The sequence below is a fragment of the Coturnix japonica genome, chromosome 23, assembly GCF_054131305.1.
Source record: "Coturnix japonica strain WE chromosome 23, WE-NBRP24, whole genome shotgun sequence".
NCBI lineage: Eukaryota > Metazoa > Chordata > Aves > Galliformes > Phasianidae > Coturnix > Coturnix japonica.
The window spans coordinates 5,249,116-5,264,896 of record NC_140685.1 but is presented as its reverse complement, the minus strand read 5'-3'; the positions used below and the strand labels follow the sequence as shown (position 1 = coordinate 5,264,896).

Genomic DNA, 15,781 nt, shown 5'->3' with positions numbered 1-15,781 from the left:
AACAAGGGATAGGTCTGAATAGATGGCAGACTGATCCAGCCCCATGCTGTGAAGGTGCCCCCACCCCATCGTGCCCCCACTCAGGGCCCAGCACAGCCCCACATATCCAGCACTGCTGCCACCGCTCACAGCAATGCACTTCACAGGGGTGGCTACTTTGGGATTGGTGCTGGAGCCAAAGCCCTGAGCTGTGCTTGGGAAAGGAAGGAAAAAAACCAAATAAAACAACAAACAAAAAAAAAACCCACAAAAATACTTATTCACAGACTTTAAATTCATTTAATTTATTTCCTCATTTTGACTCCACGCTCATTTTTGCCCTCTGGGACTCTCAGGATGTGAGCAGATACAGACTTGAAATGAGAATTAAAAGGGCCCACAGGCACCCAAAGCGGGAGATGTCATGTGCAAATGTTTTGTGCATAGAAATAGCAGTGGGCAGCTGCACAGAACACTGCTCCACCACGCACCCATCTGAGCAGGCAAAGCTGAAGCTTCTTTGGTAATTAAATGACACCAAGAGGCACGTAACCGAGCGCCAGGATCAGAAATGGAATGGTTCTGTCAGTTTTTAATAACAGCAGTACTTGTGTTGGTGCTGGGGGCGGCTCATTGCATATAGATGCTCTCAGCCTGGAGTCAGTTTGTCATTGAGGTGGAGGTGGTTGTGATGATGGCTGAGCTGTGGGGACACAGGGGTCAGTGAGGCAGAAGCCCCTACTCTGAGAGCAGCACAGGCAGCAGAGACTCACTGGAGTGGGTCAGGCCCAACACTGGGGACTGGAGTGAACCCACTGCTCCCATCAGATGCACCCTATGAGCTCTGGGAGAGGACAGGAGCCCCACAGTTCTCCCATTCCCACCCCATGGGGAGGCTGAGCGCTCCCACACATGTGGATGGTTGGCTCTCAGCAGCACCTTGTGACAGGATGGACCCTGCAGGTCTCCCTGCACACCACAGAATCCCAACTGCACATCTATCTTATACAGCTGCCAAAGTGATGAGAGAAAAAAGAACAGCTTCTAGACAGAGTGACCCCTAACCCTGTGCCAAAACAAATCTGGTATTCCCACGGAGCTCAGCACTGCCCACTGCACTTTGTCTCCATGCAGCCAGTGAGATCTGGTCCATTCTGATCAGAGCTTCCAGAGAAAAGCCCCAGCAGAAGAATCTATAGGCCTGATATTACACCGGCACCCAGACTTGAGGCCCAAAGAGACCAACAGACAACTCTTCAATATTTTATTAATGATCAGCAACAGAAGTTTACAACAGAGGACAAAAGAATGGGCATGGAGGGATCGTACAGCACAGTGTGTGGGGAGGCCGAGCACAGCACCCTGGAATGTACGAGGCAGAGAAGGGCTCAGCCCAGTGCCCGGCTCTTCCCAAACCTCCTCAGGCCCCACAGAGCCCGGCAGGAGGCAAAGTGCTGCACTTCAACCTCATAAAATAGCAGTGAAATTCCAGCCCACAGGGTCACTCCTCCCAGTAACATCTGTCAGGCACAAGGTGCACTCTGGTGGCAGCAGCAAACACAGCCCCAGGTTGGGGAGGTCCATGGGGAGCACTGAGTCCTGCACATCTCACTGCAGCGAAGGATGTTGGTAAGAGCCCTCTCTGTGCTCCCGCCTCGTGCAAGAGAAACTCCGCATCTCACCAGGGAAAACACCAGGTCTGAGGGGCTCTGTGCCTCCCCGCCTCAGCAGACACCAACCTGCTGCCTTGCACTGGTGAAGCAAATGATTCAGCATTTCTCCAAATGCTCTCAAATTTCTCTCAAATTTCTCCAGCACCAGGCACAGCTGGAGAAAGGCTTTATCCAGTTAAACCAGCAGCAGTTTGGGTCTGGAGTTTGTGTAGAGGCAGCAGCCAAGAAGCACCACCAGCAGCAGACACAGCGATGGGCCTGACACCCCCAGCCCAAAGCTCACAGAACTGCTGGGCTGTGTCCGTTCCCATGGGACCCCTCCAGTCTGCACAGCTGCTCTGAAATGCAGACTGATATCAGAGGGCAGCAGAACATGGATGGGGGCAGGAGGGACCTGAGCAGCTGCTTCATTTCCAATCTTCTAAAAGCCAGAAATGGCAGAAAGTAAAAGCACATCAACATGTTAAAATATTAGTTATCATTAAAAACCTTTTTTTGTTTCTTTTTGTTTTGTTTTTTTTTCCCCCCTCTTTTTGTCAAATCTTCTCCCGGGAAAGGGAACAGTGGCTGATTAACAGAGGAAGAACTAGGCAACAAGATCCCAACTCATTACGTCTGCATAATTAGTGCAGGAGAGGCTAGGACAGCACATCCTGAGCACACCGACAGCGCTGCCCTCGCTCGGTCCTCCCTTGAAGAGCTCCTCGCTCCTCCAGAAGGCGACGCTGTGTCGTTCTGTGAGCAACGCATCAGCTCTGCTGCTCTAATGCTTCTTCTCCTCCAGTCTCTTCATGGCCTCCAATACCGCCAACTCTTTGGCTTCCTTCTTCTGGTTCCTGGCTTCAAACTCCAGCCTGCATCAATCATAAAACACCATCAGTCTTACCCAGACCTTATCTTTAGGAGACTAAAACCACCTGGAAGAGGAGAGCACTGCCCTCTCCTCAGCAGTTTTGTTCTGAGTGTATTTCAGAAGCCTCATCACAACCCACCGCCCTCCACTTGCAGAGCCAGCACTGAGTGATTCCTGGGGGTGTCACAGTCACTCAAATCTGAGGCTCTCTCACCGCTCACACCACACTTAATTCAGACACTTAATTAATAGATGATGCTATTCCATGCTTGGTTCGCCCTGGGCAGACCTCCTAATGCTGCAACACCAAATTCAAACTGACAACTGATCTGAACTGGGGTCACTGGAGGTGAAGGGCTCAAGCTTAGAAGAGCAAAGCTTGCAAAGAAGAGGTATGCTGAATCCACAAGAAGACAGCACTGAAATCTCCTCATTGATAGAAGAGGAAAAGCAAGAAAACATGCTGTGAAGCACATTCTTAAGCAGAACAGTTCAGCTATTCCTTTTCCTGTAATCTGGTAAACTCACATTGAAGCAGCCTGCCAACAGGTCCAAAACAAAGCTATGGAAGAGGAAGGACCGAGTTTATTGATTCCCTTCTCTGTGCCTTAAATACTCCCTTCTTCCTGCTCCATCCCATCAATCAGCCCTCAGACAAGCAGGACTGAACAGAACTAGGAGATGAAGAAAACCAACCTGTTCTTGATGATTCTTTGCACAATTAAATCTGTGGTGAGATTGCTGCCGCTGTCCACGAGCTGGAAAATGCCGCGTCTCTTCGGTTCCTGTGAACAAACACAGCAGATTTATCTGCAATGAACACACAGGACCTCCAATTTACAGCTCCATAAATGACAGCTAAGCAGAGGGTCCAGAAGGGCCTGTGGGTGCTCAGCCAGGCACAGCACAAAGTGATCTCCTCAGATGCAGGCTGAATTATGGCCAGAAGCAAAACCTAACGCACTCAGGAGCTGAGTGAGGGATTGACATAGAGCAAAGATTAATAGATTTCTTATTCTGAAGCAAAGGAAACAGGTAAAACAAATAGCAATTAAAAGAATGGGGCTGTTGCGGATGATATAAGTAGCTCCCTGAGGGATGGATAAAAACAGAGCCAGCTGCCCAGGATGTGCTGGTAGCAACCACTGCCGTTCACGTCTCAGCCCAGGAGCATGAACTGAACCACATCTATCATAGATCACAACAAAGAAGCACAGACTGTGGTAGTTGGCACCTTACCTGATATGGATCAGAACCATCCTTGTCTGGAACCACCTCAGTCATCCCATGACACACAACAGTTACCTAGAGAGAGGTACAAAGTCACTGTCACCGTCACATACCCTCCAGGTGATGGTAACTCTGCCACTGCACTCACTGAGCAGAGCCAGGACATGAGGAATACCAACAGCCACAACCTGGAGGCTGAGCCTCCATCCAGAGCTCCCCTACACACACTGAGCAGGACCCCTCACTGCTCTGCTGCTCTCCAGTGCTATTTTAGCTCCCTATGCACACCGAAACCCAACATCTCTGTGTACATCCACACACAAAGACTCACCTTGAAGTGATCCAGCAGATCAGCAGTGACAGCATAGGGGGCTCCAATCACCACTTCTGAGACATACTAGAAAACAGATTAAGAGTTTGGATTATTATTGTTTTTTTTGTTTGTTTTTAAACAAAACAAGGCACTTGAGCAGGTTATCTGGTTATAGTAATGACCCCAAAGAGAAGGTGAGTTCAGCAGCTGCTACTTGTCACACAGCATCTTTTTGATCCACTAAGGATGACGCTTTCTGGCAGGGTTTATTCAGCAAATCCTCATATTAACTGCTCAGAGCACACATTTCTGGGCCTCCCTGCTTCTTTCCAAGGAAGTTTCTTTCCTGCTGCAGAAAGGAGATGGTTTTCTGCAATAATGCATGTCTTTACATAGAGCAGAGCAGTCCGCTGCCTTTTCACTGCTGGTGGAAGAGGTGGATGGATTCACTGACTCGAGTTAGCTGGGATGTCAGCTAAGCCAAATGACTCCCATTGGGAGCACAGCTCTCATAGCCGGAAGCAATCAGTCCTGTCTTTGCTTCCTCAGCACATTCTAAAGAATTCATGCAGGACTGTTAGCTATGAGAACATCATCTCCTAAGCAACTTCTGGAACAGCACAAAGTGACAGAGCTGCAGGCACTTACCCTACAGGCCAAGACACTGAGCGTCCTCTCATGGATGTTCATGATGGGATAGTTCTTCCCTTTGTAACGATTTACTTCCTAAGGCAAAGCATCAGTCAAAATTAGAAGCAACACAATGTGATCCTCTTCTTTTTCACTCCCAATTCAAGCATTTGGTTCTGGCCAATACAACCCTTCCCTGTCTCCCAAAGCACAGCCTGCTTGTTTCAGAAGGAAAAGCAGCCAAGCTGTTCTGCCTTTGAACATTACAGACCTGGTCAAAGTGCAGCCCGGCAATGATGTAGGGTCTCTCTGCCAGCTGGTGAACTTTCTCCAGGAAATCTACATGCCCAATATCTGGAGAACCATTTAAGGAATTGAAGCTCACACAGAAAATGGGGAAAGGAAGCCAGAAACAGCTGCATTAGGAATAGCAGAATACATTAATCCCAAGGGGGTTATTTCTCCATTGCTTTTTGCCTTTGCGCTAGTAACATTTGCCCGCTTCCCCTCCTGGCTCTCAGGTTCTGGGCAAAAGCCAGCCATCTTTCCAGCTCTACTTTACATGGACACAACTTCACCCCACCCAGAATTTTCACCCATTTTTTGTGTTTAGTAAAATGCCTCCAACAACATCCTAGGGTTGAAGTGTCTGCTCCACAAGCCTTGTGCTTTCTAACAGCAGTCACTTGGACTAAGACATCCAGACCTTAACATATCCTCTCTCTTCTGGAGCCTTAAATACAAGAACATCAAACAGATTGACACTATTTTCCTGACAAAACAGAGTCAAGGATACGGAACAGGTCAAAGGCTCCAGCCACGTAGATGATAGTGTCACCTGGCTGTGGTTCCTTCCCTGATGCGAACTGGATGATCTTCTGAGATGTCTGCAGGAATTGTGAGACACCGGTCCAAGGACTATGACCCTTTGGTCCCTAGGAAAGCACACACCGTACATGTTTCTTTTTCAGGCTTCAGGAGGGGATTTGGAAAAAAAACACACACAGCACCAGAACGCAGCAGCAGGCATGATTGTGTCTTAATTTGCGAGCAAACATCACAGCTCTTAGCTTGCACTGTGCATGTTCCCAGCACCAGATGTTTGATCTCACCAAAGCCCCCTTTTTCTCTGTCAAATGTAGCCTAAATCATCCCCTCAACAGTCAGCTAAGGAGACTCTGAAAGCTTAGGAAGGAGAAAGGCAAAAGGGCAGACCAGGACTTCCAGGAGAAGCAGGGTTACTCACAGAACAGGTGCACAACACACAAACTACCAACATCCTTCTATGCATATGCTCTTTCCAAGCTGCAGGGCAGCCTACCCATTTACCTGGCAGGGCAGTATGCTAAATGGGAGTGCAACCACCCCAGCTCCAGCAGCCAGAGCCCAGCCACAGCAAAACCAAAAAGTGGAGGCTGAGCCCCACCATGAAGCACTTCTGGTTGCTGGCCTCAGCCTCTGCTTTGCTCCCCTAATGTGAACAGATCTAAAAGACTTGAATGAACAAACGCAATTCAGCCAAGACCAGGGCAAGCCACACAAACAACAGTGTGCAGAAGATGGTATACTTCTGGCAGGGGTCATGCAGAGTGCTTAGTGACCAGATGTGTTTCTCTAAATCCAAGAACCAGGAAACAGCTACAGTACATCAACAGGCCCCCAAAATCCTGCTTAAAACAGGTAACATGATGAGAACAATTCAGTGAGGTCAGCAAAACCACGACGAGCAGAAAACCTGCTCAGGCTTTAGGCACAGGTGGTTGTTAATGAGGAACAACACAACACCCAGGAAGGAAAAAAACAATATAAAGGCAAAAAAAAAGGACAGCTCTTTAGAAGTAGCCCCGGGTATGAGCTGAACATGACAGCACAGAGCCCCAGCAGGAAAGCTCTGCTGCTTAAGACCAGGCTGCATGGAATGCTAACTACGTGCTGCTACGTAAATGCTTCCCAGACCTATGGTAACACCTGTGAAAACATAAGTACTAAAAGCAGAATCCACAGAACCTGTTCCTCTGCTGGTACTCTGGGCAATTGCATTGCAAAGGAAGTGGCAATAAAGACTACAAGCAAGCCAGCCAAACAGCAAAGCCTCAACAGGTGGAGCTCTGTGGTGCCACTAAACATCATTCACAACAGGAGGATTGCAGGGCTTGTGCAGCCACACCTGCCTATCTCACTGCCAACAGCAGCTACTTTATGGGGGTGGCAGAGATTTACTGAGGTTACTATCAAACGCAGAGGAAAAACCAAGCCTGCAATACAGGCCAAAAAGCACATTTGGAATCCTTCTCAGACAGGCCAACGACCAGATGTCTCAGACCAGAACTCACATTACCTTCCCAAAGTTGTCAGTGTGCTTCCGATAGTCTAGGTCCTCATCCTGAAGGGAGATAAAGAATCAAAATGTTTAAGCACTCACATAGCTCATCCCATCAAAGATACGCTTGTGTGTGGCAGAAGTGCTGGGAAGTCCACGCTTAGACGGCGTGATCTCTGCCACTAGATACCAACAAAGGAGTTAATATCTAAACCAGGGTCGTGTCCCAGCATGAGTCAGATGAAACTTCCTTATCTGACCTCAGCCTGGCATCACAGTGACAGTGGTTCTTGCTCAACCTGCACAGCTGCATTGCATTGCACAGCTGCATTGCACTGCACAGCTGTGTCTTCTCTTGACTATTCCAGCCCCTAGCAGGACTGTGTCCTTTCTTCTTCCAAAAACACTCCACCAGGGATGGACTCTGATCTCTGCAGACAGCGACGTGTCAAACCGTGGTGTGAAGTTGCATTATTACAGCTCAGCCAATCTAACAGCTCAGCACACTAAAGGAAAGATCTCCCTCTACCCTCAAGTTGTCATATCCATGTTGTCTTGTCCCTGCTATCTCTCTGTGAATCCATTCAGAGCACTGCTCATTTACTGAGCCTATTCAATTCATTAACCTACAGAACACCGCTTCCTTGTTTTGGCTTTGGTTACATTAGATATCTACCAGGTAGAGAGCTGAGGAGACTCAAGAAAGGTCTGATTCAGAGACAGCAAAAGGCAGAAGCGTGCAGCTCAGTGAGAAGGAAGAACTTCCAATTCTGGCAGCACTGAGCTGTTAGATCAACGCGGCTGCACTCTGTACCTCCACAATCACAGAAGCCATAGGCTAGGCAGCATTTTCATTCCCGAAGCTCGCGCCAATCACGGGAGAATCAAAGTTTTATTTCCATACATCTTCCCAAAGCACCGTAGGCTGTACGCTGCGATTTCAGGCAGGCTTAAGTAAATACAAAGAGTGTTTTGCCCACAGCCAGCTTGCCAGTTCTCCATGGATATGGGAGCCAGGCCCAGGAGCCCCACTGCCATTTTGGAGCAGTGGAAGGCAAGAGCCAACGTTTGGCCTGGACTCCAAACTCCCACCCAAAGCCCTGTGACTCACTATGTTGCTGTGGTGAGCCTTAGTCATGAGCAGCATGCGGCCAACGAGGTCGGTAGTGGACACACCTTGAGTGCGTTTGCATTCCCTGCAGGGAGATAAGCAAAGGATAAAGCAGATGCCACAGAAGCACGTGCCTCTTTCTCTCCCCACTGTTACACCTGTGAAATCTGATCAATCCAAACCAGCACTCATCCTGAGGGACATCTTCCTACTACCTGCTATTGACATAAAGTACACCACTCGCCTGCTGGGCCTCCACAGCAATCAGTGACATGAGGAAAACCTACCTGGCACAGACATCCCAGCAGAGCTAAACACCCCAGAGCTGACCAAGAACAGCTGCTTGACTGCATCACCTTCTGGAAGCAGCTAAAGCTCTGACACACCTCACAGCAAAACTGAAGTGTGACCTGAAGACAGCTGTCTTCATCTGAGCTCCCTCCAGGATGGGAACTCCCAGAAACTCTGCCCAGCACAGGGTAGGAAGCTGCACAGCAGTACCTGTATCGCCCGGCTGTCTTCACTTCCTCATAGGTGTCCTTGCCGTCTATCGTTAAGGTGATGTCATCTGCAGAAAGAGGAAAGCCTCAGAGCTGTGCTCCAAACCTCCTCGCACAGCAGCTGTGTTAGAATTGTGGCTGCAGTGGAATACATCGGCCATGTAAGGCAGCCTAGAACCCCTACAGCCTGCACCACAGCACATGAGTACGTCCCACACCACCATGGAAATGTCATGGGCTTGAAAGATACACCTGACTGTAGGGACAAGTATGCTAGCAGGCTTTAGCACTGGGAGCAGTCTGGCCTGTTGCTCATTAGATACCCCAGGAAATGAGAGCTCATTGCCCTGCGAGCAAATCCAACCGCAGGCACGACTGAATTATTCGAGTGACAACAAACAGCCACCATCAGCCTGTGCTAAAAGCACCTGAACTGACTTCTCCAGCACAGTGTTGAGCTGTCAGTTCACATTTCCCCAGTCAGTCAAACAGTGCTTTGCTGCTCAGTCCCTCAGTGATGGCACTTCTACAAAGATATTAATATATCCCTTCAGCTCCTCCAGAATCAACTCTGGTTCAGCTTTGGCACAAATCCCAACTCATTCTACAGAAACCACTTCTCTCCTCCTTTTAATGACAGTATAAAGACTTAACAAGTGAAAACCTACGCTGCCTTCATTCAGCCTTGTTTACAGCAATCCCTTGTTGACAGTGCAGGCAGAAGGCAGCATCCAGGAATTCTATCCAGGTGGAAGGACAGAATGACTGGCAGAGGGGATCAAAGCAGCAAATCTGGAGCAAAGGCCACCAGCACTCCTCTGCTCTGCTGATCTCTCAGCAGGCCTAGCAAAGGGTCACCAACACCAAACACACTTTCAGGACAGGCAATTAAGTTAACAAGGAGTGCAATAATCACCTCATCCAAGTGGAAAAATACAAACAAACCCACATCTATCTTAATGAAGATTAATAATTTATTTGCATTTAATGAAACGCTTGCCTTATCAATAGGAGGCTGCTGGGATCAAATGAGGAAGGATAAGAGTGCAAAGATTGTGCTGGATGAAATTAACTAAATACCTTTGGAAGGGCTGGGAGGAGGGGCTGAAACTGAACAAGCATGAATAGTCCAAGGAAGGGACAGAGTACAAAAGCAGGAATGTTTCCCCAGAACACTGCCTCCCTTCAGTGACTGTTTGCTGTTCCTAATGTTCCTAAGCAGAAGCAGGAGCGAGCACAGGGTCAGCTAAGAGCTTTAGGAGCTTATCAGCTAGATCAAGAGACCACAGCTTTTCAGATCTGATCTCATCTCAGGATAAGCAGACATAAACGACTGTGTTTCACATGTAGATCCAGTAAACACGTATTCCTTCCACGCACAGCTCTTGCTTGTTTTAAGGGTGACCTCAGGACAACTGTCAGACAGTGCATTTAATCTTGGGAACTGAAATGGGTGCTCAAAGCCAAGGAATCAAAGTGCTGTCCCAACACCCAGCACACCAACCCATTTCTCTATAACCCCTGAATGGGAGCAGCTGTACAGAGCAGGGCAGGCACTGTGACACAGAGTCCTTACGCACGACTTATCCTTCACACAAGGCAGCCACCTCCTTGCTTTGCAGCCAGAAAACCACAAGCACGCGAGCCCTACGGGGCCCTTCTTCGTACCAATCCACCTCAGAGCATCACTCACCACCGTGCACGCAGAAGTCACAGTTGTATTTGTCCAAGGTTTCCAGGGTGGTGACATAAGGAGCCCCGGGCGCAATCTCATCCACCCACTTGATGGCTTGCACCATCTTGTACCTCTCCTCCTGCGTGAAGACGGGGGGGCCCTTATGCTTGGCGATCTCCTCTGGGTGAGAGAGGGAGAAAACCCAGTTAGAAGGTGTTTATAGCACGCGAGGAAGGCCCGGTGAGCTCAGGGAACGTTTTAATTCCATCACGTTTCTAAGCCTAAAGGCGTTGGGGTTCCCTCTATAGGCACAGGGCGGTGGTGACTCCTCACACCCAAATATCGCTTCCCAAGGGCACTGCCCGGCCCTGCAGCCCCCGGCAGAACGTCTGAACAGCTTCACCCTACACTGCATCCATAAACCAGACACTGGCCGACCCTCACCAGTCCCATGGCATCGACAGAACAGATCGCAGCTCCGAGAGCAGCAAACACAGCCGAGCAAGGAGCAGAGCGGCACCGCCCGACGGCGCGTCCGCAGCCGCCGCTCCCGGGGCCCCGTGGGACTCGGGCTGCCGGTGTAACGGGTCACACCGCGGGCTGCACCGGGACGCGCAAAGCCGAGCGAGCTCTTACCGTCCGTGTGCACCCCCACGATCAGGTAATCGCCCATGGCCCGAGCCTGGCGCAGCTGGTTGGAGTGGCCGTAGTGCACCATGTCGTAGCTGCAAAGACAAAGGCGCTCAGCGCCGGGGGCTGCGGGCGGCGACCTGCCCCGGGCAGCAACCGGGGGCTTCACGTCTCCGCCGCGATTAACGGCGGATCCCCGGGGCAGCGCCCCGCCGCCATCCGCCCGCACTGCGCCCCGGGACGGGCACGAGACGGGACGGGACGGCCCCGCCGCAGCCGGTAACGCGCCCGCGGCCCCGTCCCGCCGCCCGTCCGTCCCCCCCGTCCCGCCGCTCCGCCCGCTCCCCCAATAGACACTGACAGAGGCTGGTCCCGCAGCGCACCGACACTTTATTCCCGCACTCACCATCCGTCGCACCACACACGCACAGGTCGCGGTGCCGCCGCGCCGCCCCCCGCCGCCCCGTTGCGCATCATGGCCGCGCTGTCACCGGCGGCGCCGCCGCCGAGCGGGACGTCCCGCCCGCCCCGCCCCGCCCCCGCCGCCATCTTGGGGCGCGTCAGCACCGGCGGCCGGGGCGGGTCCGCCCCCCGCGCTCCGTGTCGCCCCGCCCCCCGCCGTCAGTTGTTCTTCCTGCGCCGTGTTCCTTTAGCGCAGCCGCGGCCCAACCAGCCGCCGGGCCGGGATGGCGGCTCGTCCCGCGGTGCCGGGGCCGGTTCGGCGCCCTGCGGCGGGGCCACCGGCTTCCGGGAGTGCGTGCCCTCCTCCTCGGGCCGCAGCGGCTCGGCCAGCGCGAAGATGGGATCCCGAGCCCTGCCGAGAGAACGGGGTGAGCGCGGGGATCCACTGCGGCCCGTCCCGCCCCCCGCGGCCGGTCCGTGCCCGCTCACCGCTCGTAGCTGGGGATGTGCAGGCCCAGCTCCTCCATCAGCAGCCGCATGACATCGTCACAGCGGCCGTGCAGCTTCAGGGCCGCCAGGTCGTCCTTGGGCGTCCACTGCGAGGTGACAGCAGGACACGTGCTGCAGCACCCGCTGCCACTGCTGCACCCAATGACCCAGCCCAGGGGAGGCTCTCACCTGTAGGTTCACGATGTACAGCTTTGGACGACGAGGGGGAGGTTTGCTCATGCACCAAAGCCGGGGGTATTTCTTCAAAACCTGCCAGAAAAAAACCCAGCAATGATCAGCACGGCCAAAGGCACGAGTAACCGTGAACCAGAGCAGCGAGAGGAAAAGGAATGTATTACCAGGAAGGGAAAGAGGGAGGAAGTGAGACTATCACACAGATGGTGGGCGAATCCTGACACCAGAGTTTACAGTTGTCTGTTTGGGAGGAGACTGCTCAGCACCAAGGTGTATCACCAAGAGGGAATGCTGCTAACAATCTTCACCGAGTCTCTAAAGTTACCTTTAAGCTGGAACCCAGACAAAGAATCACATCTGCTTTGCTTGCAGCTTCTGTTGCTGCTTCCCAGTTCAGGGGCTGTGTCAGTGTCCCCTTCTCCCCAAAGTGGACGATTGTGTCTCTCAATTGAGCCCCGCATTTGTGGCACATCCTGCCCGTGTGGTGCTTGTGCAGGGCTGTGCGTTCGGTCACATCGAATACTCGCACATACTCTCTGTTGGGGGTACATGAAGTGCAGACCTATAGCACAGGAAGAAAAGATGTTGTATTGTCAGCATCTGGTCTGTTAAGAGCCCAGAGATACAGCCACACCTCAAAAAGCACCTTTTGGGGACAATAAACCTGCCAGGTTGTCCAGAAAACTTAACCATGGGGCCTGCTAACTAGTTCACCCCAAAACTGACAACCTGCAGATACCAACTAAGCCACAACTAGCTCTTGTACTAATTCCTGAGTCAGGAAGGGATAAATAATTAACATTAGCTTTTTACAAGGCCAGTACTGGCAGCACCTTTGTCCTTTTCTAGCTGCTCACCTCTATGTACATGTTTCCATGAAGCTCAGATATTGCTGATCGAGGTAACCCACTGCGCAGGTGCAGCCCATCACAGTTTTGAGATACCACGTGCTGCACCTGGAAGAGAACAAAACACTGAAATAGCACACACAGAGAAGGCTCGAGAAAGTGTTATTCCAGTGCAGGTAACACATATATCTCAATGTGCAATAAATAGTTCTACTTCAATATACTGAGCTAAGAGAAGAAAAGCACAGAGTAGAACTCTGTGGAAGCTAAACAAAGAGGCTCCTGCTAAATACAGCTCTGTTAGGCCTGGCAGATTCTGTAGCCACATCCCCAGACCACAGCTTTGCCAGGAAGCAAACACAAGCTAATGAAAAAAGGCACAAGGGAAAAACTGCTGGAGCCAGTCTGGAAATGGCCTGATGAAGGCTCAGCTGTACAGAAACACAATTGCCACCTCACTAAGGACAACAGTTAGGCAACGTCGTGAGTTTCTGTTTTCCTTTTTGAGCTGATTTATTGTACTGTGACAGAGGAGCACAAGTGATGTACGGAGAGAAAAATCTTACCAGGTTATGCTTGTGTAGACAAGCAATGCTCATATGGGTGAGCGTGGGCTCTGCCTCACTCAGATCTGTAGCACTGACAAGGGGCAAAAAGAAAAAAGAAGTTAGAAATTGCCATTCAAACTCTCTTTCAGTATCAGCTGTTTGTTGGGCAGCTCAAAATTCATCTCCTGAGTAGCTGTAGAACTGTCCTTCCAGGAAAGAGAAAGGAAAAATTCACTCCAGTCACCTTACCTGATGCTCCTGCCCTTCTGCAGCAATGTCCAAATGCCATTGGGGCCTCGGTAATCTGGGATCGAAGCTGCCTGCGTTATGGAGAGAGACAAAGCGCAGCCTGACGGGAAAGTTCAGACCTCTTGTCCACCACCACATCAACCTGGCCTCACCCTGGACAGTGAGATACTGCATTCACTGCTGCTTTTTTGTTCACTCCAAGTTTTCTCGTGTTTTCCTAATTATAGAGAGCTCTTTTCGTACCCTACAGTTCTCATTTTCCTGTGCAGTGTTTATTTTCTCCAGCTTTACCACTATGAAATCTCTCCAGAACACTCTCTTCCCTCAATTACTTCCCATTTCCCCACACAGAACCCATTTCTTGAACCTTTAATTCTTTACACTCTACTGATTTCAGGTAGATCGTACTCAGTGTTCATCAAAAGAAGCACCTATGACATGAACACTTTCTCATACGCTCTGCCCTGCTCCATGCTCCCTATCAGCTGAGACTGCAGAAAAGGGGAAGAACAATAAGGTTCCCATCTCAGAGCTCAGACAGAAGTGACAAATGTGCCATGCAAAGAGGCAGCTCCAGATTGCCGTTCTCGTAAGAGGCCACAGAAACCATTTCTGAACCATAATTTCTAACTTCTAGTAAGCACTTGTTATTTCCAAATTGTTTATTAATGCAGGCTGCACTGAGCAGTTAACTTCTTTTAGCTTTAGCAGCAAAAGTAGCTGAAGAGCCTTGAATGAAGACAGCCTACTGGTCTTATTTTAGAAGCTCATTCTTTGCATAGAGGCAATGCAGTCTCAGAATCTCTTAGCCAGCAGGAATATCCCAAGATGCAAATTAGTTAACACCTTGGTCATGGTTTGTAGTTCAACAGTGTTAATATAGAATCCCAGATATCCTCTGGGCAGCCTGGTCTGGTGGTTGGTGACCCTGCATGTAGTGAGGGGGTTGAAACTGGATGACCATTATGGTCCTTTTCAACCCAGGCCATTCTATGATTCTGTGATATCCCCACGGTCATTTGGAATCTACAGAAAACAGAGTTCAAACATTGCAACACTCCTGAAGGAGCTCCCAAAGCTCCAGCCACTCACCCCCAAAGAATCCTACCGTACTGATCCCTGCTCCTGTGTAGATGACAAGGTGCTTGGCATTCCGGATAGCAGCAGCCAGCTCAACAACCTTTCTCTTCAGCTCCTCTGGCTCATCACATACCTAGGAAATGCAAATGGGCAGTTTCAGCATGTCACTGAACCTGAAAGAACAGAGAGCCCCTTGGCCATATGGGTCCATGCCAGCCAGGGAACGCATCACACAAATATTATCAGAAGCAATTTTTAACTAGAAGAATGTGGGTGTTTGGTGTCTGTATTATCTATGGAGGAACAAAGGGCTTCTGGACAGCAGCACATGCAGATACACCCCTCCATGGGGGAACGCCCACTCAGAAAACCAAACACGCTTCAGAAGAGGTTGGCAGCCGCAAGAAGCAACAAGGCTGGGGCGGGGGAATCAGCCGAGACCGGCACAGCAGGACACAGCCCTGAGGGATGGGGGCACTGCTGGGAGGGCGGCACCATCAGTTCTGCTGTCACAGCAGCAGCTCAGCGCCCACCAGCTCCCCCGGGTCACATCGCACAGCGGCTCCTCGCCGCTCTCCAGCCGCAACCCTCGGGCCCCGCCCGGCTCCCACCTCCTCCTGCCGCCGTCGCAGCCTGTCCCGCCTCTTGCGGCGCCGCTCCAGCTCCCGCACGATGTCGTCGCTCTCGCTCAGCACCTGACACTCCTCGGGGCTCCGCTCCGACGGCGGCTTCCTCCAGATACGGGAAACCTGCCCGGCACACACAGCGCGTCACGGCGGCCAGGCCAGGCCAGGCCGTACCGTACCGTACCGTACCGTGCTGTACAGTGCCGTACCGTACCTGTCTCCGCCGGTCCCGCTGCTCCTCCTGCTGTAGGATCTCTGCTCTCGCCGCCGCCTTCCGCTCCGTGCGGCTGAGGCTGCCGCCGGCCGCCATCGCCCCGGAAGCGCCGCACTTCCGCTATGAGCTTCCTCTCGGGGAGCGGCCGAGCGCCGCTTCCGTCTCCTCCCACCCCGCGGTGCGTAACAGCGCCCCCTAGAGCGGCGGAGGACCGAG

General features: G+C 51.4%; 2 protein-coding genes across 9 annotated transcripts; both read right to left on the bottom strand.

Moving 5' to 3' along the window:
- Positions 1-1,229: 1,229 nt before the first annotated feature.
- PCYT2 (phosphate cytidylyltransferase 2, ethanolamine) lies at positions 1,230-11,444 on the bottom strand. Of its 5 annotated transcripts, XM_015879898.3 has the most exons (13): positions 11,321-11,444; positions 10,921-11,009; positions 10,303-10,464; positions 8,611-8,677; positions 8,110-8,194; positions 7,017-7,061; positions 5,475-5,613; positions 4,950-5,032; positions 4,697-4,774; positions 4,067-4,132; positions 3,745-3,810; positions 3,202-3,290; positions 1,230-2,506 (listed from the first exon to the last, which is right to left on the bottom strand). In XM_015879898.3, the coding sequence occupies exons 1-13, from the start codon at positions 11,389-11,391 to the stop codon at positions 2,416-2,418; spliced, it is 1,131 nt and encodes a 376-aa protein (XP_015735384.1). In that variant the 5' UTR covers positions 11,392-11,444; the 3' UTR covers positions 1,230-2,415. The 5 variants fall into 5 exon arrangements, with proteins under 5 accessions (XP_015735384.1, XP_015735385.1, XP_085379009.1 ...); XM_015879899.3 differs by lacking the exon at positions 7,017-7,061; XM_085522883.1 differs by lacking the exons at positions 8,611-8,677; positions 10,303-10,464; positions 10,921-11,009; positions 11,321-11,444 and adding an exon at positions 7,813-7,930.
- SIRT7 (sirtuin 7) lies at positions 11,284-15,729 on the bottom strand. 4 transcript variants are annotated; one of them, XR_014936805.1, is made up of 11 exons: positions 15,566-15,729; positions 15,337-15,474; positions 14,754-14,858; positions 13,646-13,716; positions 13,415-13,487; positions 12,858-12,956; positions 12,326-12,562; positions 12,165-12,240; positions 11,995-12,075; positions 11,806-11,912; positions 11,284-11,728 (listed from the first exon to the last, which is right to left on the bottom strand). XR_014936805.1 is itself a non-coding variant. In XM_015879897.3 (10 exons), the coding sequence occupies exons 1-10, from the start codon at positions 15,659-15,661 to the stop codon at positions 11,536-11,538; spliced, it is 1,200 nt and encodes a 399-aa protein (XP_015735383.2). In that variant the 5' UTR covers positions 15,662-15,726; the 3' UTR covers positions 11,284-11,535. The 4 variants fall into 4 exon arrangements, 3 of the variants coding, with proteins under 3 accessions (XP_015735383.2, XP_085379012.1, XP_085379014.1); XM_015879897.3 differs by lacking the exon at positions 12,165-12,240 and having other exon boundaries at positions 15,566-15,726; XM_085522886.1 differs by lacking the exons at positions 12,165-12,240; positions 13,646-13,716 and having other exon boundaries at positions 15,566-15,665.
- Between the last annotated feature and the right edge of the window lie 52 nt (positions 15,730-15,781).